General features: G+C 36.1%; 1 protein-coding gene across 5 annotated transcripts in view; it reads right to left on the reverse strand.

Moving 5' to 3' along the window:
• Positions 1 to 23,436, reverse strand: part of EMCN (endomucin) — a 105,033-nt gene that overhangs the window by 64,121 nt on the left and 17,476 nt on the right. For all 5 annotated transcript variants that reach the window (XM_077755732.1, XM_077755736.1, XM_077755733.1 and 2 more), the window contains exons 2-3: positions 7,327 to 7,446; positions 392 to 469 (exon numbers count right to left, since the gene is read on the reverse strand). In XM_077755732.1, the coding sequence (XP_077611858.1) occupies positions 392 to 469; positions 7,327 to 7,446 (198 nt within the window). The remainder of the gene's footprint in view (positions 1 to 391; positions 470 to 7,326; positions 7,447 to 23,436) is intronic.

Below are 23,436 nucleotides of genomic sequence, written 5' to 3' on the forward strand. Positions count from 1 at the left end.
ATATTATTCACTCACAAAAGAGTGAACTGCATACAGATAAATGCTATACCATGGATGAACCTGAGAATGTTACGCTAAGTAAAAGTCAGACATAAAAGATCTTATACAATATTATTCCATTTATATGAAATTTCTAAAATACGCAGAGACAGAAAGTAGTTTAGTGGTTATTGGGAGTAGAGTGGGAGTAGAGGGAAGTGAGAAGAGATTGGTAATAGATATAGGGTTTCCTTATGGGGTGATGAAATGTTCCAGAATTAGAGAGTGGTGATAGCAGAATCTTCTAAGTATACTAAAAACCACTGAATTGTACACTCTTCAAAAGAGTGACTATTATGGTATGTGAATTATACACGTGGAAGAAAAGTGATTGCAAATGATCATTACTCACCTTCAGCTTTAATTATTGTAGTTGGTGATAGAACTGTGGGCAGCAAAGGTGTATTTAAGGATTCCTTATTTGTTGTTCCTAGTTTGATAAGACAGATGACATTATTATTAATCACAATTTCATCTCACCTGTCAAGGAATAAATAAAAGTCAAACCTGGAGGTGAACTACAATCCCTCTCCAGAGGTACTGGGTCAGTCTTTGCCTATCTTTCATTTTTCCACTTTCTATCTCCTTTTGTCTGAAGTAAGGAATATAAGTACTGAAAGCTTCGGTGACTCAATGAAAGCACACATGCACGTGCGCGCACACACAGAGACACACACAGAGACACACACAGACACACACAGACACACACACACACTTTTTCTATGATGGGCTCCCAAAGCAAATTTTCACTGCAGATAGTTACTTGGGTACCTTTAAATATGCAATATATATATACATATATATTTTTTTATACATTATATATAAATATATTTTACTATGTATAATATATAAATATATATTACTGTATATAAAATATATATTTTTACTATATATAATCTATATTTTGCTATATATATATACACACACACATATATATAGTAAAAAATGATTTAAAATTATTTTATTTTTCCTAAAGAGAAAAATAACCTGATAGGACCTTCACATCCCCCCACCCCCCCAGAATTACATTTCATTTTGTTGATTTAGTTATGGCATTGGAACTTCCAAATTACATAAATCGTAAAGAAGCTTACAAACTCTTGTAATTAATTAATTTGTTCACTTATGAAATATTCATTGAGTTCTCAGTCAAAGGCCCATTTCTAGATTTTTGAAGGCACTATCCAACTCTTAATCATCTCTTTAATCTGAGTAGTTAATTCCTGGCATACGGTAGGCAGATAGTAAATGTTTCAGATAAGGTGGGACTCATACAGGACATGGGGACCAGCAAAAAGACAAAGATCTTACTTAAGTAGTGAATATGACTTACCAGTTTGACACCCATAATTTTCAACATTCCCTTCTTAAAACACTTTAGGATATCCTTTTGTGATTAGGACATAATGTTCCATTTTTACTATGTGACATATATAAAATTCTGGTTCTTATATGAATGTACGCTGTTTTGGAGGGGAAGAAAAATTTGGCTCTGCACAGTTTAATGCTTTAAAACCCATCTAGAAGAGAGTTTTCAAGGATAAATTGGCTGGAGCTGTATATCAGAAAATACTAAGGAATCCTTTGGACGATTGCTGTGGACACTCACCTCCAAGAAGGTGGTGAAAGTCTTGTCTTCTGCAATTCTGTCCTCACCATTTATTAGAGGACATAGGTTATTACAGAAATGAAAAGTGGCTATAATAGGTAGATTCTGTGAATTGTAACATGGAAAACGTTGAAGCACTTAAAACTTTCTCAAAGTCTTTGACACCCAATATGTGGTTATATTTTAAAAGAAGAAACCAACAAAGGAAACATTATTCCTAAAAGCTAGGTTTAAGATTTTGCATTGCCCACTCATATGATGCCATCTTAAAGTAAAGATGTAGGGGCGCCTGGGTGGCTTAGTCGGTTAAGCGTCCGACTTTCACTTAGGTCATGATCTCACGGTTCGTGGGTTCGAGCCCCACGTCGGGCTCTGTGCTGACTGCCAGCTCAGAGCCTGGAGCCTGTTTCAGAGTCTGTGACTCCCTCTCTCTCTGACCCTCCCCTGCTCACGCTGTCTCTCTCTCTCTCTCTCTCCTAGAAATAAATAAAAAAACATTTAAAAAAAAGTAAAGATATAATGATATAAATGCAGTGTCCCTTCCAGCAAGATGTGGCACCTTTGTTTTCACCTCATCACTACTAGTCTTGGCATCTTGGTACCAATAAGAGGCTAACTTGAATTTTTACAGTCACCTTGCTTCCTGCCTTCCACTGATATATGTCTCATATATTGTCTGAAAATTCAAGAGTGGGAATGATTACAGGAAATAATTAGGACACTTATAACAATAATCATTAATATAAATAGAAAAAGTATCAAGTGTTTATAATTCTTAGTTTCCAAAGCCCTTGCCCCTTTTCTTTTATAGCTATCCTGACTTCATGTTTGATAGAGGGAAGATGTGTAACAAACTTGAGCTTTGGCCCAAGCACTCAGCCCAAGTCTGTTTGGCTTCAGTTTCAGCCTTGGTCTTTGGAAACCCAAGAACTAAACGGCTATTCATTTCTGGTGATCCTGGGCTTGTATGTGAACAGTGATCTTTGATCATGCCCATGTTCATTGTAACTAATCAATGTAACTCTACCTATAGCAAAACAAAGCACAATTTATTTTAGATTTATTGTTAGTGAATGAATATTCACTTTCAAATATGGGTAGCAATCTACATATAACTTATAATAAAATTCTTCTGATGTGCCAAATATGTTGAAATTCTTAAGTATAAATGCATCCTTATTATTGCAAAAGAACATCGGGATTTAAAGAAAATGTCTAATTTATAAACATTTTATATCCTGTGAGTATAAACTAAAAGCAAAGGTCAGTTTTACCACTACAAAATTCCATGAAAAGGAAAAAACAACAAAAAAAAATTGTACAAAGATATCCCAGGCAAGTCATTTCCACTTCAAACTCAGTAAGGAATATAAAGACAATGGAGAACAGAAGAAAAATATGGAGAAAAACATGGTACCCAACCCTACTTTCCTCACAATATTATAAGAAAACTTACAAGTGTACAAAACTTACAAGCTGTCTTTTAAAAAGTCTGTTCTTTCCAGTTTTATGTTAGTCAGTTTCTAGAAAGGATGCACATCATAAACAATACCATAATTGGCACCCTATATGGAAGAGATGGCCAAAAATACCTGGTACCTCTACTGACCTCAGTTGAAACTGAACATCTATTTAGTATCAGAGTGTGAAATATCAGTGCTGACAAATTAATTCAGTCAATTAAAAAAATGTTTGACTCTTACGTGCTTTAAAAATCAAGTTGAATAATGATTATGTTTTAAGAATGAAATTACAGATTTATTTATGTATCTTAGAAGTTGATTTTGTGATGATGGCTTTCAGTGTCTGCCAAAAGTTGATTCTAACTCTGGCCACTTGGCCTTTGAACAAAATGGGCAGTGCACCTGGTACACATCTAGGAAGAGATCAGATACCACCCCTCTAACTGGGGAAGCCTCTGAAATCAAGCCCTACTCCAAGCAAAGGTCTATTAGTCACCTCTGCCACTGTGGCTATGTTGCTGCAAGAATTCCCATCTCACTAGTACACATTCCACTTTTCTAATAGTATTTCTGCCATTGTCAAAGGAAGAAAATTTACATGCTTTAGACAGACATAAACACTACTAAATCAAGTGTCTTTTGACCTTTAAGCAAGAAAATCGGACTTGGGAAGCCTTAGAAAGAAAAAAGAGAAGCTTCTCCATGTTGGATTTTTTTTTTTTTTTTGTAAATACTTTTATTGAGTCTAACATGCCCATGGTACCCATGAGGAAAGTGGACTAGAATCACTTTATCATAGATATAGGTTTGCAATATTATATAACCTTAAAGTGCTTGTTGTGGAGGATGAAACAATGTATAAAACTCCTCCAAATTTAAACTCCTCCCAAGCCTGAAGTCAGGAAGCCGTATATATTGATGTATTGCTTAGAATATGAGAATTTGAGACAAGTTTTACATCATCTTCATTATCTTTGTATTAACTACATTACCTTTAGGAACATGGGCAATATCCAGCATATATATATATATATATGTGTGTATATATATATATATACACACACACACACAGCCCAGCTCACTCATGTATTTAATACACAAATGGTGATCAAATAAGCCAGACAAAAACGAGTCTGTCCCATGTTCCCTTATTTTCCTATGAGCACAATGGACCACCCTCTGCCTGATGGCTCCACTGGTCCCTCCTACCATGCTGGTTCTGCTTCTTAGATTGGATTAGACAGTAGACTGTAGACATCATAGCCTTCTCTCTCTCTTTCTCTCTTTTATTTCTTTCCTTCCTTCCTTCCTTCCTCCCTCCCTCCCTCCCTTCCTCCCTCCCTTCCTTCCTTCCTTCTTTCCTTCTTTCTTTCTCTCTTCTGCACCAGCACATTCTCAGCTGATTTCTTGAGAGATTCCACGATGGACTTCATTCCCTCCCTTACTCTCTTTCCCACTGCCATATCCATGGTTACTAGATTTTAACCCTTATAACCCCTATACATGGACATTAGATTTTACTAGGGCATTAGTATTATTAATTTGGGGGATTTGATAATGATATTATAGTTTTATAATAAATTGTCCATATTTTTGGAGATGCACATTTAGTGTGCAGAGGGAAAATGGCAAAATATCTGGATTCCCATAAAAACCCTCAGTAACAATAACAAAAAACCCAAATAAACAAGAAGAAAGGAAAAGGAAGGAAGGAAGGGAACAAGGGAGGGAGGGAGGGAGGAGAAAGAAAAAAAAATGAAGCAAATATGGTCAAATCTTGATAAATTATTGATTCTGGGAGATGGGCATGTGGGTATTAATTATAGTATTCTTCATTTGTGGTACATCTGAACATTGTTGTAATAAAAAGTAATAAGAAAAGCTTTACTGGCCTTTTACAATTTGTACAATTGAATGTGAATAATTTAAAATTCATGGGGCGCCTGAGTGGCTCAGTCGGTTAAGCGTCCGACTTCGGCTCAGGTCATGATCTCACAGTTCATGGATTTGAGTCCTGTGTCAGGCTCTGTGCTGACAGCTAGCTCAGAGCCTGGAGCCTGCTTCAGATTCTGTATCTCCCTCTTTCTCTGACCCTCCCCGTCCATGCTGTCTCTATCTCAGAAAGAAATAAAACACATTAAATAAATAAATAAATAAACTTCATGTGGGAGAACTTTTGAAGAACACAGATTAGAGTTTAGTTTTTGTTAACTGAGTAATATAAAGCAAAATGTCCAAAAAAGAAATTAAGAAGAAAATGTGTGTGTGTGTATGTGTGCATTTGTGCATATGATTTCAAGTGTTTTATCAAGTGACTTGTTTCAGATAAGGGGCTTCAGGGTTGCCTACAGGAACCTCCAGTGAAAAAGTTGCCAGGATAGTCTCCTAAGTATATGAGTAGGTATAGAGTTTCCCTTCCAAGCCTGTAAGGAAAGATGCATTCCTGGTATCACAAATGACAATTCTGCCTGAATGCCTTGACCGACCCTTCCTCCTCTGCCCTTTCATGGCTATTCAACATAGTGGTTGGAGTCTGTGTTATTTGGACATTGTTAGTCACCACAGGTCACTGAGGTCAGGGCTAGGAATTGCCTCATTGGGAAAGCATGAGTTCCAAGGAGTTAGTGTAAAACTTGTAAAACTTCAACCCTTTGAGTCTGCATGCAATGTCAGCACCTACCTTCTCTTTATTGGTACTTTTGAAGGTAGTTATTGATCACAAAAATAACATGTTTTTATCATATGAGTGTAATTTTATGCCAAGAACTCAGGTGGCAACTCACAGAGAGAGTGATAGAAAGAGGGAGAGAGAGAGAAGCAGCAAATACTTACACTTTGTCAAAGTTCTAGAATGCCTCTGCTTAAGCACTGAGAACATAGGGCTGAAACAATTTTTAAAAATAAAATAAAAAATCTAGTGTGCAGGAGTTGGCTGGAGGATTCATGAACACTGGCTTTTTTTGACTGTGTCATTTGGAGTATCCTTTGGTTGGCAATAAAAGTACCACATTCTGGGAATAAAATCCACTGGGCAATCCTCTTTGTGTAATGCCTTCTCCAGGTTTGGTAGAGAAGTTCCAAGAGAACTGGTTTGGTTTCATCCTAGAATTGCACATTTCAGAAATAATAGACTATATTCATCATACTCTTTTTCTTTGAGGATCACCGCCCCGTGTAAGCCCAGTGAACTAGCCCTCATGTCCTCTACATGCAACTGAATTTGGCCTTCGAATGAAAAATGAAGAGTAAGTAGAGAGGTGAGAAAGAGAGGTGAGAAAGAATTTAATTCATCTCCTTATTACAGGGTATGATTTTCAGATCTTCCTCTGACCTTAGCATTCTAACCGGGTTTCTGCCCATCAACGATAAACGCATTTTATTTTTCTCTCTCCATTGGTTTTTAACCTGAATGACATGCCTCATCTGATGTGTGCTCCTGGATGGACACTGAAGAATGCACTGGATTGATAACCTCTCAGGTTTTTAATTAAATGACCCCAATGGTTCATTTTTACTTCTCATGGATGGTGAGAATACCTCTAACCATAAAACATGATCCAGGTGTCATTCAGTTCATTAACAATAATGATGACATGGAGCACCTGGGTGGCTGAGTCAGTTAAGCAGTAGACTCTTGATTTCAGCTCAGGTCATGATCTCATGTTTCATGGGCTTGAGCTCCAGGTTGGACTCCATGCTGGCAGTGCAGAGCCTGCTTGGAATTCTCTCTCTCTTCCTCCCACCCTCCCTCCCAAAATAAATAAATAAACTTAAAAGAAAATAGTGATGGCATTGTTATGGAACCTTATAAATTAAATCTATTATCAGCCCAATATAACTAACAAATCAGTCTGTTACTAATACAGCTTCACCTTGTTAACTGTGAGGCTTAAGAACAACTGGAATGTTTAGAAACACATTTTTATGATTAAAGAAATGGTAATTTTTTGTTCTCTAAAAATAAACTTTGTGTATGCAACATTCACAATAGGATTATTCTCAAACAGGAAATGATCCAAAGGGATACAATCAAAGAAGCTCACTGTCATCTCAGGGCTCTGTATTCAACCCAAAATAACACATAAGTTTCAAAACAGTGAAGTTACACAGACCTTCATAATAATATATACAGCACTTCAAATTATTTTTCTGTGATTAGATTATATGGACGCTACTAATTTTATTGGGATAAATTTCACTAATTGTTAATCCTACCTTTAGGAGACATTCCAACTGTTGATTTCGAAACAGAATTTGACATTATGCTTGATGTTGATGCAGATACTTCTGTTGCAGGAATTGATGGTGATAACTTAGTGGTGGTACCGTAACCATCTGAAAAAAGTAACTTATGTTAAAGTAGCTGCATTAAAGTTTACATTTATTTTGCAAAATAATACTAGCGTATTTAAGCAAAGTAAACTGTATGTATATGGCTGCTAACCCGGTAAGCAGGGCATGGATTTGAAATTAATCTTCTAATTGTAATGAATTCAGCCTTCAGTTCAATATTCGTTCACTAACACCACCTGCTTCTCCCCAAAGATGTGAATTTTCAAGAGAGCTGGCAGGAGCAGTCTATAGTTCTGAAACAAAATGATACCTGACAAAACTAGTAAAGAATAAATGTCTAAATTTGAAATTTGACAATTTTTAAATTTTTTATTATTTTTAATGTTTATTTTTGAGAGAGAGTGAGAGACAGAGCATGAGCTTTAGAGGGGCAGAGAGAGAAGAAGAGATAGAATTTGAAGCAGACTTCAGGCTCTAAGCTGTCAGCACAGAGCTCGCCACAGGGCTCGGACCCATGAACCATAAGACCATGACCTGAGCTAAAGTTGGATGCTTAACTGACTGAGCCACCCAAGCGCCACTAAATTTGACAACACTTTTAAGCCAATTTCTAACATTGTCAGATGAAGTTAATTAAATGGACATTCTCTGGGCAGTGGATGTTTTGCTAAATATTTACATAGCACACTGAAATTATTAAGTAGTAAAATGTCAGTATTGGTACATCTCTTTCTGATTATAAAACATTCCCACCCCCCTCTTCTTCTATATATATTCCAAAGGAAGACAATATATTTTCTTTTAAATTTTTAAAAAGAAAAACCATAAATTTTAAGGAAATTCAACATTATAGGGTGCCCGCGTGACTTAGTCAATTAAACATCTGACTCTTGATTTCAGCTCAGGTCATGATCTCATGGTTCGTGAGATCGAGTCGCTCGTCAGACTCAGCACCGACAGTGCACAGCCTGTTTGGGATTCTCCCTCTTCTTCCTCTCTCTCTGCCTCTTTCTTTCTCATACTGTCTCTGTCTCACTCTCTCAAAATAAATAAATAAACTTAAAAAAAAAATAAAGAAATTCAACATTACAACATGCCTCAATTTTTGTCAATGGAGCCACTATAAATCTTCATTTTCAAATGATTTCGTTCTCTAAATTGTAACAAAGGCACAAAAATGAATCGTATGCATTGTTATGCATATTATATTTTTTTTTTTAATAATTCCTTTTTGGCAATAGAAGTCAATATTTAATGGTAATTCTTAAAATTTCCATTGACATTTTTTCAGAGTGAAGTATGTAGGACTTAATTCTCAGTGATTTATGAAAATATTTGTTTTACATAATATTATTGAGTTTATTAGCATTTATAGAATCCTTTTAATCCTGCTTTTATTGTTCTTGTCTATACACTCACTGTCATGCTGAAGATCAGAAAATAGCAAACAAATATGTATGAAGGACTTGGACACAGCATTTATGTCCATGGAAGTCATTGTTTTTGTGATGTTACTGCATCTATATCGAGTATATATAGTATAGCATGTTAGTTAAGAGGATGGACTTCGAGTGACAGAGACTTAAGTTTCAATGCCAATCAAACTGGGTATGTCATTACAGTAAATATGCTGACTTCTCAAATTTAAATTTCTTCCAACATTTTCCTCTTTGAATCTGGGAAAACCAGTAATCTTGCACAGCTGTGAGAAGTAATATTTCAGGTGTCATGAGACAGAATGTACTTCCTGTTTCATTCTATACACTTGAGGTGCTGGGAGTTGTTAGCACTTGGCACTGAACTTGTTTATAGGCAGGCCACAGAAATTGCTTGATGTATGCAGCTCATATAGATGTTTCAGGGCATTCAGGAATAATAGAACTGCCTTTTCACAGGCTTTACAGAAATCAAGTCAAAAGCTTTTTTCACCTCTGGGTACACTTGACACCCTCGATCTCACCCCCTCCCCCCACTAGAGAGAAGGAACATAGCATGAGTGAGGTTATCTTTTCTCTCTCTCTCTCTCTATATATATATATAGTCATTTTGTTCTCACTATTTTTCTTCTCATCCCAGAATCTATGATGTGTCACTAAATTCTAAGTTTAAACTGATGTTGAAGAAAGTTATTTAAAGAAACACATTCCACTTTGACTGAAAAATTCACCTGTAAATAACTTAAATGATCCCTATCTGTTGAATTGCTAAATAGTGGCAATCTCAATTTCTGAGTCTAATAAAGATTCCTCAAGACTTTTTTTTTATTTCTTTCCTCCCTCCCTCTTTTCCTTCTTCCCTTTTTTTGCTTCTATAAACAGTTACTCCATAACTAATATGAAAAACATGATTAGATCTAATAAAAGACTCTATGTTGTACCACATGGTACCACCCATGAATAGCTCTCAGTCTGGTAAGGAACATAATGCCTCCACACAATAAGTAATCAAGGATATTCTGTATGGGTTGTGTAGACCAGTGTTTTTCAAACTGCAGGTTATGATACAATTAAAGAGTAATTCAAATCTATTTAGTAGATTGCAGCCAGAGTTTTTGCCAAAAGAAAGAGAAAAAAAACATTAGAGTGATATTGCAAATAATGAAAGTAAGTATTGTTTCATGAAGTTTGTACACATGTGTGTGTGTATTTGAATAAAACATGTGTCAGTACACAATGTGTTTCCTACTGTGATTCCATCTAAAAATCTGAAAGCTGCTGGGCAAGAAATTGGGCAAGAGTTTATAAGATAAACTACTGACATGAGCAAGGACTCTGTTATGAGTGAGTTGACTAGGAGCTAGGGCTTGGAGAGTGAGCAGCACGATCACATAGCTAGAGGAATGCAGATGGACGAGGTCCGGAGGAGAAGAGGTGATTGAGAACGTTGCAAACAGTTGTGTCTGGTTGGATTGCTGTATGCTATGAAAGAGCATAGTTGGCCTCATCTTGTACAATACTGGACAATAAATAATAAAGGACCTTGAACACCAAGCCAGGGACGTAGGTCTTTAATAACAGGTCATTAAGGAGCCAAGGAAAGTGAGCAAATAGAAATTCTACTGTAGGAAAAACAATTGGGAAGTGGGTGGGGCAGAGAATGAGACAGCACTAGCTGAACTGAGCAGCAAGTCCCCATTTTTGTGTTTACCAATGTCCTTGACCTCTTGAGGTCACAGATCTTGAGATCTGTGAGTCCATATCCATAAAATGACTTGAGCCAAACTATAAGGAGGCAAAATATTAATCACTGGGTGGCAAGATTGGGATGTACTGCAAGGCATTTCCTGCCTATCAGACTTTAACACATTTGGCTACTGATTTCCCTGAGTAAACTCTTAATCCAGTAGCACTCATTCACGTCTTCATTATTAGTTCTTCAGCTTGTCCAACAAAGAGAATGCCCTCCTTTGGTAAAGACTGACAAACAGTCCACGAAAGTACTGAGTGTCTTTACGTGCCAGGCTCCATGAGAGCACTTTCTGTGGATTACTTCCTTTAATCCTCAGAAGTTACTATGATGCCCATACTTGTCTGATCACCATTTTACAGATGAGGAGAACGAGGCTCAAAAAAGATGAGCAACTTGCCCACACTATACAGTGGGAAGTAACACAGTTGGAATTTTAATCCAGGCCCCCTGAAATCCAGAGAAGATACTCTGAACTACCACAGATCTTGCCATGGGACAGTTACATGCAAAGCCACATACTTCTGCTCTGCCTTTCACAGGGTGTGATGTTAAAAGGGTAGAAGTGACTTAGATGCACAGATATTTTGCCCTTATTTACCTAAGATGAGGAAACAGACAAAATACCTCACTGTTTCATTCTTTAAAAAAATAATATCATTTTGCCATATACATTACATACATACACATACAAAATGTGTCCATCCATAAACATCCATAAAATGTTTACATTTAAAGCTCTGAAAGAAATTTCCGGTCTACTAAAGCTATTTATATGTGAAAAATAAAAACAGATTTACTCAGTTGGAAAATTCTGCAAATAGAAGCGTTCTTTTATGATATGGTGGGAAAGAATTATTCTAACTGCCACCACTGAAGGTTTTATTGTCCAGGATACGAGTAACTACCAGTTACGCTTTTACAGCATTTTCTAGAAATTTCTCTAGGTTGATCTGGTCTCATAATAAACTATTGAGGAGAATGGTTTATTCTGTGTATTTCCTCTTCACAAGACATGATGAGGTAGCATTTCACTTTTCTTTAGCTCCAAAGTAATTAAAGACAAATTTAACAAGAAGACCTGTGCTTTACATCTTTGCTTATGCCGAACCAGATAGTGCTGCTCTTTGGATGTTATAAGAGAAACAGATGGTATTTTGTCCTGATTCTACCCTAGACTGAGAGAGTACATGAGATACAGTGACATTAGTTTCCTACACTATTAAAGAGTGAAGCAGGATTGGGATTTTAAAAAACCCCATTTTAATTACAGAAATCATGAGAACTTGGAAAGTTCAGCTCACAGCTGAAAACCAGGTATCATATTTTCTCCTATTTTCAAATGATCCAGTCATCTACTCCAATCTTCATAGATGTGTTTTATAATTACATTTCTAAGTAACTCACAAGTAGTCTCTAAAAGTTAGAATTTTAGGGGCACCTGGGTGCTCAGTCAGTTAAGCTACTGACTCTTGATTTCAGCTCAGGTCATGATCTCATGGTTCATGGAATTGAGCCCCATGTCAGTCTCTGCACTGACAGTGCGGAGCCTGCTTGGGATTCTCTCTCTCTGCCCCTCCCCTGCTTGCTTGCTCTGTCTTTCTTTCAAAATAAATAAAAACATTTAAAAAAGAACATAAAAGTTAGAATTTCATCCATCCTCATAATGAGCAGCTATGTCTCTAATTATCTTTTCCCCTACCAAGTCGACAAGTAAAGTCCACTGGAAAATCACTGCTAGAGAAGGTAGATCTTACTTCCTCTGGATCAATATAAACACTGAAGGACAGTAGCTTAGAATTTAGGACTTGAGTCCTCAAAAGAACTTCTAAAGATACCCTATTATAACAGAACCCCTACATTTTACAGCTTAGAAAATGTATGAGTTTAAGGTAGTTTCAAAAGGTCATAGCACTAATTACTAAAAAAGTTCCCTTAATTCCCAACTGAGCATCCTACATTATGTAATAGAGAAAAATCCTCCCCCCATTCTACTAAATGGAATGCACTTGTGACGGAGACAATGCCAAAGTTTTCCTTTCAACTAAGGAGAAAAGATTTCCTTTGTGAGTTTTATCTATAAACAAAATTTCAGAAGAAAGTTTTAAGTTTTAAACAACAGAGTGATTTTTTTAGAAATATATAATTATAGTATATATAAAATGCTAACTACTTAATGGTCTAATACACAAAGTACCATTATTAGGTAAGAATTTCATAACCTAGATGAGCTCATGTATGGAACGGAAAGTAAAGTAGATAGTTTTATGTTTCAATAGCATATAATTTATTTTTCCCACTAACTCATGTAGTTTTTATACAATGCCCCTTCTTATACATCCTTACTTCCTCAAGCTTTTAAAAAACTTTATATAGATTTTGTATTGAAATAAAGTAACTGTCAATTGTTTGGTTATCACTTGTGTTTAGTTATCATCTCCTGTGCATCGTAGCTTATAATGAAGATTCCCTTCTTAAGTTTGCACGTGATGGCAATGCATAAATTGGGGTGTTGTAAATGGTGGGAGGGCCTTTTTCATAGTAATTTGCCAGTAATTGCTAATATTACAATCTTGTTCAATTGATACCCTATTATCTTTTTTGTTAGTAAATAATCATTAGTGAAGTTTAAGTCAAAAATTTCAATTTTCCCTCACCCATCAAAAAATATAGATATTAAAGTATATCAAAAGTATATAAATATATAACATAATACACTATGAATTGATATATGAAAGCAAAATATATGTATATATGAATATAATGAAATAAGTAAACACATAAATAAATAAAATAGAGTACCACTCTCTATATTCCCATCAAAACAGCACCTTCATGAAATAGGGCACCTGGGTTGCTCAGTTAAGCGTCTGACTCTGGATTTTGGATCAGGTCATGATCTCACAGTTTGTGAGTTCTAGTCCTACATCAGGCTCTGTACTGGGAGGGCAGAGCCTGAATGGGACTCTTTCTCTCTCTCCCTCTCTTTCTGCCCTCTCCTGGCAGACACTCTCTCTCTTTCTTAAAATAAATAAACATTTAAAAAACCTAAAACAACAACAACAAGAACGACAAAAACCGGCCACCTTCATGAAAGGCAAGACACTAATTCCTTTCGATCATCAGTGTCTTATCAACACATTCTTACACTAGCAGTGATCCTTGTCTTCTGACAGAGCAAAATTCATTTTGGTTCATTGCCAACCAAATTAAATACAGTTAAATCATTATCAATTAAAATAAAATAACAATTTTTATGTGATGATGTGTCTTTTGATTTCTTCTGTTCGCACTTATCCAAAGTGTCATAATATCCTATTTTAAATGCATAAGTAGCTCACTAGCCAATGGATTGTTAACAGCAATAAACATTTATTAAGCATCTATTTCATGAAGAGCTAAGCAAAAATAGAAAAACATGTTTTTCCTACAAGACCTTAGAGCATATTTGAATACTCAAGCTGTACATGTGTGAAACAGCTATCAGATTATGCTAAGGTGTTGTATAAGATGTAACGTGCTATGTAATTAACAAGATGCATAGCTCTTTCTATCCAATGTTGAGTGAAATCAAAGTAAGGTGATATTTCTCTTTGTGTCAGGGACAATCAGAATCATCTTCTTGGAGGGAGAGATTTCAAAAAGAATCAGATAATTGAACACATTAAAGAAAGAAAAGAATAATTTCATGGGAGAAAAGGAGGCAAGGATACGCAAATAGAAGAAAAGAGTGAACGGTGCCAAGTAAAACAGAGATCATGTAACATAAGGTCTGGAAGGTGATGATATTAGACATTTAGAAGAATCTATTGGGAGAGGAAAGTAGGAAAATCCCATTTTCAATGAAAACATCAGAGCTAGTGGCAACTCTTAAAAAAAGGATTTTAAATTTACACGGCATTTTCAATTAAGACTAACAAAATACTGTAGCAAGCACACAAGTTTTGAAAATGCTTAAATTTCCTAAGCAGAATGAATTGGGAAGGTAAGTAAGAAGAAACAAAATCTCATCTCTCACAGAGAGGAAAAAACAATCAGATAAGTGGGAGAAAGCTGTGCTCGAAAGAGGAAATCTCCTCAGGTTACCAACCATCTGTGAGGTGGGGAGAGAGCGCCAAGCGTGGCCGGCTCCAAGCACGGACAGGTGTCTCAGCCACCTGGCCCCTCTGGGGAGAACAGGAAGGCAGCATTACACTGGTGAGTTTCTTAAACAGAAAACAGCAATATCTGCAAAATGGACCTGAGAATTCAAGGTGTTTGGCTGGCAAGTGGATGGAAGTGTACGGGCAAATGTCCTCCGCTCACCCAGATGTCAGGTTTGAAATGATGGGACGGTACAGTTATTTCCCTCCACAAAAATAACTGTGATTTAAAAAAAAATTAAAATCCTATTCCACAATAAAGAGATATTTGAGACTGTGAACTCTATTATCAGGGGACTTCTTGTCTTCTGTCTTAAAACTCGTTTTAAGAGTCTCGATTTCTTGAGGCATAAAGAGGTAAAGGTTTTATTTAATATTTATAGGGGTGGGAGTAGGAGGGAAAAGGAACAACCTGGCTGTACTCTTGGGCTCTTAGACAGTTATCCCACAGTCCCTCCCACCAGGCTGTACTCCGAGGCCAGAGAGGAACTGTGGTTTTGGCAGCTCAAAAAAACATCTTCCAAGGAAACAAGATGCTTAGGCTTCACACATTCTTTTTGTTTTTTTTTTCATTTCATTTCTCATTTTATTTTTGAGAGAGAGATTGAGAGGGAGAGAGAGAGAGAGGCAGAGAAAGAGGGAGACACAGAATCTGAAACAGGCTCCAGGCTCTGAGCTGTCAGCACAGAGCTGACGTGGGACTTGAACTCACAAACCAGGAGATCATGACCTGAGCCAAAGTTGGATGCTTAACCAGCTGAGCCACCCAGCTGCCCTACGCTTCACACATTCTTATAGGCACCAGCAAACTTCAGAAGCAAGTCTCTTCGACTCATCTCATGACTTCTGGAAGGAGATGAATTTGGGGGCTCTCTCAGTCCTGGGAGGAACAGCACTACCCTTTCCTTTCTCTGGGCTCCATGTAGGGGCAGTGATACTAGAAGATAGTGGAGTCCTATTCTCTCTCTAATGGCACCTCTAGCTTTTCTCTGAACTTAGGATGTAGCCACTTGAGATCTTGGGTCTTAACTATATGCTCTTATGAGTGTTTTTTCAGAAACAGGGAAGGTCTCACTAAACCCTTTCTACCAGCTGATCACATTCGTTTAGAACCATGACTTACACACATGAAATGACATGATGAGAGATGGAAGCAAGACCCAGACTTGCAATTCAGACAGCAGCTAACTGTGCAATGTGGTATGAGCCAGGCCTCAGTTTCCTCTCTATAAAAAGTGTCCATTGAACAACTTCTCTTCAACAATAAAATTGTACTACCTCTAAGATTAAATTGCAATGTAAATATCCATTATGCAAATAATAAAGTACAAATTGCATTTTCACATGCCAAATGAAGGCTTGTACTTTAGCAGGTATATACAATGGCTTCATGGAGTTATTATTTCTGTCTTGGAGAAATTTGAGCCCAGACGGGAATTTTGTATTGCAAGGGGCAAAAATGACTACATTCATTTGCAGTCTGGTAATGTTACCTAAACTGAATGTATTTCTCTTTAGGGTGTTGGTCTACCCAGAATTCAAGAAAAATGTGAAAGACAAACTTTGAAACAGACATTGGGAATACTTGGTTTCAGAATTTTCTTTTCAACATAAAAGAGCGAGTGTAAGAAGATGAAATATTTTTATAGGTGGATTAATTCCTACATGAATTAATAGAGCCCATATCAAATAAGGCAGTCAATTCTCTCTCAGTAATGTATGTGGGGGTGTGTGCTCATGTCTCTATTTATTTAGTGACAAATGCATTTCCAAAAATAGTCTACAGTATTGCATTTGAAGGTAAAAAATAATATTTGGCTAAATTTGAGATATCTTATTTATCGATTCATCTACCTTTATTTTTGTCTTTTCTAAATGTAAAGAAACACTCTCTAGCTGATCTAAAATGCTCTTTAATTTATTATTAGGGGAGAGACGGTACTTCTAGTTATACAGGCGTAAAATAAAAGAACAAAAGAGTTATTTTCTATTTTCTAAAAGGTCAAAGATAATCTTTTCTTGCCCTGAAAAGAGTTATTTGAAGGGACAAAAAAACTTTTAAGTGATAGATATTCCAGGGACACAAGCTCATCTAACAATAATTACTTTCAATTACGTTTATTGATTTCAACAACAACTTTGTGAAACAGTTGAACAGACATAACTGTTATCTACATTATATAGAAGAGGAGAAGGAAGTCCTGGTAACTGACTGTGACTTTTCAGGATGCAGAGTTAGAAAGTCCTAGAGCTTGTTTAAACCCAGATGTTCTAATCCCTCTTTTGTGCTTTTTTTCCTCAATATTGGGTATAGTTTTAGAACAACAAGATCATCACCTTTGTGATTGCAGTATTGCTATATCAATACTTTAGTACTTTAATGACTTTCGAGTACAATTTTTTCTTTTATATGATTGATAATTGTTATGAAAATAAACGTAACTAATTAAGGTATGTAAAATATTAAAAGTAAAAAACCAGTGATCATCAGTAGTACTTCATCTGTTTTTAGCTGACCAATCATCGATCTCGTCTATCAGAGGTTATTAAATAAATCAAATCAAAAGAAAATCTCTTAGCTCAAAGTTTTATCTTGTCGATGAGTAGAACATTCATGTGAAACAATTTTACTAATAAATTAAAAAAGAAAGTCAACTTCTATTGTAATATCAAACGACTCAAAATTTATGAAGAGCTTTTGACGATATGACTTTTTAAGTGTTCTTCCTTTTGTTACTTGTCTTACATTTAGAGCAATGGTGTAAAAAGGACTTTTTCTTTTCTTGTTTTGGGGTAAAGCAACGGTGTTATGGTAAATACATTATTGTCTGGTCTCACTTTGATAGCAAATCATTCATTGCCTTTGTCACATCAAAAACTTCTTGCCCTCTTAATTGTACTTGCATCAGGTTATTTTGTAACATATATATCCAGTATCCCCTGTGAATGCAAGAAAAGACACTAAATAAAGGAAGATCATCTCTTAGCAAGGTTATAAAGCACGGGGGAGTTTAGTGTCAGGAATACGATTCTGGGGCCATGTTACCCAATCCAGGCCCCACCATTGAGCAGCTATGTGACTATCTGCAAATTGTTTAACCTCTTTAGCCTCAGTTTTCAGTATTTTGGAAACCCACCCTATACAGTTTCTGTACAGAGCAAACAATGCATATATATAAAAAGGTAAGAGATGAATTCAAAGGCTGGGTTACACATGAATTGATCCTGATTAAAAAGTCAATGAAATGGGGTACATTTTCAAGTTCTACCATTAGGTCAGAGAAATTTATGTTTCTGACTTATACTGCCTCTAAGTACTTGAGTAACTACTTACGGGGCCATGTCCAATACAGTCAGTAGGTTCGAGCTAGGAAAGCCTTTCTGAAAAAACTTAAGCTCCTCCTTAAATCATAACCTAATTTTCCCAGTTATGTCCTAACTGTGACAACTGCTTTGCCAGAGTTTATAAATTATTTTTTTTCATTATTCTCTTTTTCTAATATTCTTATATCATTTATTTCAAGGAACTGTTATAGTAGCAGAACAGATAGATTGAAGGATGGAAAAAAGGAAATGTGGAAGTCGGTTTCATATAGTAGACGAAAGAGGGATTTTTTTGTTGTAGTCCTTAGGCCCATGGCTGTTGCTATGGTGTGGACATGTCGCTATTGGAATCTGTGGTGTTTTCCGGGGTCACTGTCTATATTCACACTTGAGGACCAGGTGACATATGAAGTGTTGCATCACTGGATTGTACACCTGAAACTAATGTAATGCTGTATGTTAACTATACTGGAATTAAAATAAAATAAAACATTTTTAAATCTGTATTCACACTAAATATTGTATGTGTCTTAAAAAAATGATCCACACACATATGCTGATATTGTAAAATAGATATAGTTTCTATTGTGATTAATAAAATGCCACTTCTAAAGAATTGCTTAATATTTAGTAGCCTTCTGTTTCCTCAGTTAGCGGGTGCAAATATTATCCCATTGGAAGAGGAGTTCACAGTGTTTCCATGTAAATGGGGTTTCTCTTCAGAAAACTTTGAGGACCACTTCCTTGTGGATCTAAGCACACCAAAAACAGTATAATTTAGTTAATTTGGCTGAAGGCATCATATAGCATCACAAAACAACCAGAATTTGAAATCTCATCTTATCCATTGCAACACAAAATTAGGGACAATTTTCATACACCTGAGACCCATAATTTTTAATTAGAAAAAAACAAGCAAATACTGACAGGGCAAGGGATTTCAAGCCCCTTTGGATCTAGTATATGGCAGTTCTGAGTATTAAAACAATAGAGTGTCTTTTCTTCCTCTGAATCTCTTTCCCCAGAGTTTTTCCACATTGGCGATGGAAAGACTGCCTTGAACCACAGTAGGGGCCCGTCATGTATTTATACAAGAACAGGAAAGTAGTCATAGTGTCTACTTTCCTATTTCAGAGTCTAGCTTTTATATGGTATATTTTCCAAATTAAAAAGATTTTGAACATTCCATTAGGACGTCATCAAAGGAGTCACTTGTGGTGGGTTAATTAAATCTAACACATTTAAAAATAACTCTGCATGTTGTGGGACAGATGCAGCCTTTGGAAAAAGAAGGAGCCTATACTGAACATTGCAACAGATTTTTGTATTTAATAGTAGGCAACAGACATGTTTCTAGAATATGCTTTCAAAGCCTGGTTGGGAAGTGTCTGCTCTACTCGCAGCAGGAGAAAAATAAAATCCATGCATAAAGTGAAGGAGAACAAGAAGTAAATTGTATACTTTCGCCTCTCAATCAACTCAAATTTGCTTCATTATTTAAAAGTAGTGCCCAACTGCATGATAGTGTCCAGTTTTAACCAGAAGAATGAACCACTCCAAGATCCCTTCCCAATTGCCAGGACAAAAAGTAAACTGGCAAATTTATTCTTATCTAAAAACACATTGTCAGGTATGACCTCACAAGAAGTAATTTTGGAAAATAAAAAGGATGTTCAGAACTATAAGAGATGTAAGAGAAAGGTCTAGAGAGAGCTGAATTGCTTTGTCCAAAAAAAAAAAAAAATGGACTCAACGTTTTACCTATAAGAATGAGAGAAAGATGGGGGAAAGAGGAGAGAGAAAAGGCAAAGAAAGAAGGTAAAGCATCCAAAGGACTTTTCAGACCAGGGACATCTAAAATTCACTCTTGTGGTGCCTGGGTAGTTCAGTCGATTAAGTGTTGGACTCTTGACTTTGGCTAAGGTTATAATATCAGTCATGAAATCCAGTCTAGTGCAGGCTCCATGCTGAGTGGAACCCGGAGCTTGCTTAAGATTCTCTCCGTCTCTCTTTCTGCCCCTCTCCCAAATGTGCCTTCTCTCTCAAATTAAAAAAAAAATAAAATAAATAAAACTCACTTCTTGTATCGTTTTTATGTAAAGCCTCCCTTTTCAGTAATATCAGCTGCTACACACAAAGTATGCAAAAATCCACCAAGATTTTAGTTAAATGGATATTTCAAAGGAATGCATGAAGGAAAGGGGAGTTGTGCTTTGATTGTGGCCAAAGTGAAGTTAAAGAAAATGTCACAAGAAACCAAAAGGAGTACATGATCTGATGGATTCAGGAAGGAGGAAAGAAAGGTGAGAATGAGGACTTAATCCTCCATCCATGACAAAGGATTTACAGAAACATCAGGCATTGGGCTTTTAAAATTTTTTTAAATTTTTGTAATGTTTGTTTACTTTTGAGAGAAAGAGAGAGGAAGAGGGGCAGAGAGAGAGGGAGACACAGAATCTGAAACAGGCTTCATGCTCTCAGCTGCTAGCACAGAGCCCAACGCAAGGCTTGAACCCTGGAACCTTGAGATCCCAACCAGCATTCAACCTACTGAGCCACCCAGGTATCCCCTGGGGATGACTTATTAAAAGTCATGTTCCATATAGATACCATTAACTGCGGTTCCACATTTGATCCTGTGTGCTCCATGTTGAAAAGTGAAATTAGTGATGGACTTCAGCTCAGGTCACAATCTCACAGTTTGTGAGTTCGAGCCCCACATCAGGCTCTGTGCTGAGAACTAAGAGCTTGGAGCTTGCTTTGGATTCTGTGTCTCCCTCTCTCTGTCCCTCCCCAGCTCGTATTCTGTCTCTCTCTCTTAAAAATAAACAAACATTAAAAAAAGAAAAAAAAAGGAATGTGAAATTAGTGAATGTTAGGCCATAATAAAGACATAAGAACATGAAACATATGCTGAGATAATCAGAAGCATAGTAGAGATTTGAGTCAAGGTTATTTAATTCCATGACATTCATCCCCCAAATTATCTCAAGTACCACCAGTTGTACTCATTACATGTCCTAGAAATATTGCTTTAGTTTCAAAAGGCCACCCAATTTGTCATAAAGTAGTTTGTAATGCACTAAATTATGGCTTTCCATATAGCAGAAAGTCAGACCTGACTATTTTCTACCCTTCCATTTTCTCCTAATACTCTCATACATTGGTATCATCTTCTTTTTTTAAATGTTTTTTGTTTGCTTGTTTGTTTTTGTTTTTTATAGAGAGAGAGGCTAAGTGTGAGCAGGGGCCAGGCAGAAAGAGAAGGAGACACAGAATCCGAAAGAGGCTCCAGGTTCTGGGCTGTCAGCACAGAGTCCCACATAGGGTTCAGACTCATGAGCCCCAAGATCTGATCTGAGCTGAAGTCAGATGCTTAACTGATTGAGCCACCCAGGTACCCGAGTTATTATCCTCTTTTAAGAACCAAAGTCAAATGAGCTTAAAGCTCAGCATTGCTTTAGGGGACTGATAATATAGGTAGAAAGTAAAGGCTGAGTAGGTGATTAATGTCTTAAATACCATTGGTCCACATATAGGCCTATAACAATCAAGTTGGGCCTGAGTAACGCTTTTGATTTTTGTCTCATATGACATTATCATCAATGAACTAGACAAACTATAAAGCAGTCAACAGTAGAATCAATTTATGAAAACGTTTAGTACAGCATTTCAAATGAATCTGATTGTTACATTAAAAAAATAATCCAAATCAATTTTTTAAGAGATAGCAAATTTAACTGTTTTTTTAAACATTTTGGGTAATACGGGGCGCCTGGGTGGCTTAGTCGGTTAAGCTTCCGACTTTCGCTTAGGTCATGATCTCGCGGTTCGTGGGTTCGAGCCCCGCGTCGGGCTCTGTGCTGACTGCCAGCTCAGAGCCTGGAGCCTGTTTCAATCTGTGACTCCCTCTCTCTCTGACCCTCCCCTGCTCATGCTGTCTCTGTCTCTCTCTCCTAGAAATAAATAAAACATTAAAAAAAAATTTTTTTAAACATTTTGGGTAATAATAAGGAAATTAACAAGATAAAATATTTATCTTGTTATATTGATTATATCTTGATAAATTATTGTTTATTTACTAGATAAAGTTCACATTGAAATAAATATAAAGTGAAATAAAATACAAAGTAAATATAAAGTGAAATAAAATATAAAAATAAATTTGGTAGAATAGTATAAAAATAAGTATATCAGGAAAAGATGTAAAGTCAAAGAAACTGAATAATTAATACAATATTTTATCTTAAATTCATACTTGCAAATGGAACTTAGTGATAAAATCATGTCATATAACTATGAAGTAACCATTGCTATTTTGTTCAGTAATGGCTAGATTCTTATTGCAACATGAATTCAATTTTGATCTCTACATTTTAGACAAGTAGGAGAAAAATTGTCAAAGAAGAGGAATTAATGCGAATAAAGATGGAGATTAGATTCCAGCAGGAGAAGAAAAAGGAGTTGGAATGATTTACTGTTTAATCTGAGAAAACAATGTCTGAAACTCTAATATCATTTGTGTCTCTAACTTAATTTCCCAATGCATGAATGAAAGTGAACAAGAATTTCACCTTAAAATTTCTCATGTTTCACTAGATAAAACAAATTACGAATTATTTTACCAATATTCAGAGACATTAATGAACAAATATAGTTCATTAACAGTAATTCTCATGTAAGCATATAAAGAAATGCAAAATACAACTAAACCAAATTTATTAGTAAAATATATTTGAAATGAAAATAACATTATAACTTCCATTAATTACAGTGTATAATTTTTAAATTGTTAATCTATGCTGCTTATAAAATTCAATGCTATTATTATTACGACAGTATAACAAAAAAGGTGATGAAGAATTACTCTAGTTCTACCTGCACCAATTCTTCAATGGTAAATTAAAGCTCTGAACTTTAAGAATTTAATCGTCAAGACATATAATCCTAAAGATGTTTTTGACTTTATGGAACAAGCAAATAATAGATCAATTAAATAAATTCATCTGGTATTAATTAAATTTGTTTAACGTTTTATTTATTTTGGGAGATAGAGACAGCATGAGCAGGGGAGGGTCAGGGAGAGAGGGAGACACAAAATCTGAAGCAGGCTTCAGGCTCTGAGCGTCATCACAGAGCCTGACTCGGGGCTCAAACCCACGAACCGTGAGATCATGACCTGAGCCGAAGTCAGAGGCTTAACCGACTGAGCCACCCAGGTGCCCCCATCCGGTATTAATTAAACATTTATTGTGGCTATAGCTCGAGAGAAAATAATTTACCTCCAAACCCAGGACAATTCCGTTGACACAAGGTATTCTTTCTATTAATCAAAGTTGTATCAAAAACTTGAAAGTATTACACGTGTGAATAATAGCAC

Source organism: Crocuta crocuta, unplaced genomic scaffold, assembly GCF_008692635.1.
Source record: "Crocuta crocuta isolate KB4526 unplaced genomic scaffold, BGI_CrCroc_1.0 scaffold92, whole genome shotgun sequence".
Taxonomy (NCBI): domain Eukaryota; kingdom Metazoa; phylum Chordata; class Mammalia; order Carnivora; family Hyaenidae; genus Crocuta; species Crocuta crocuta.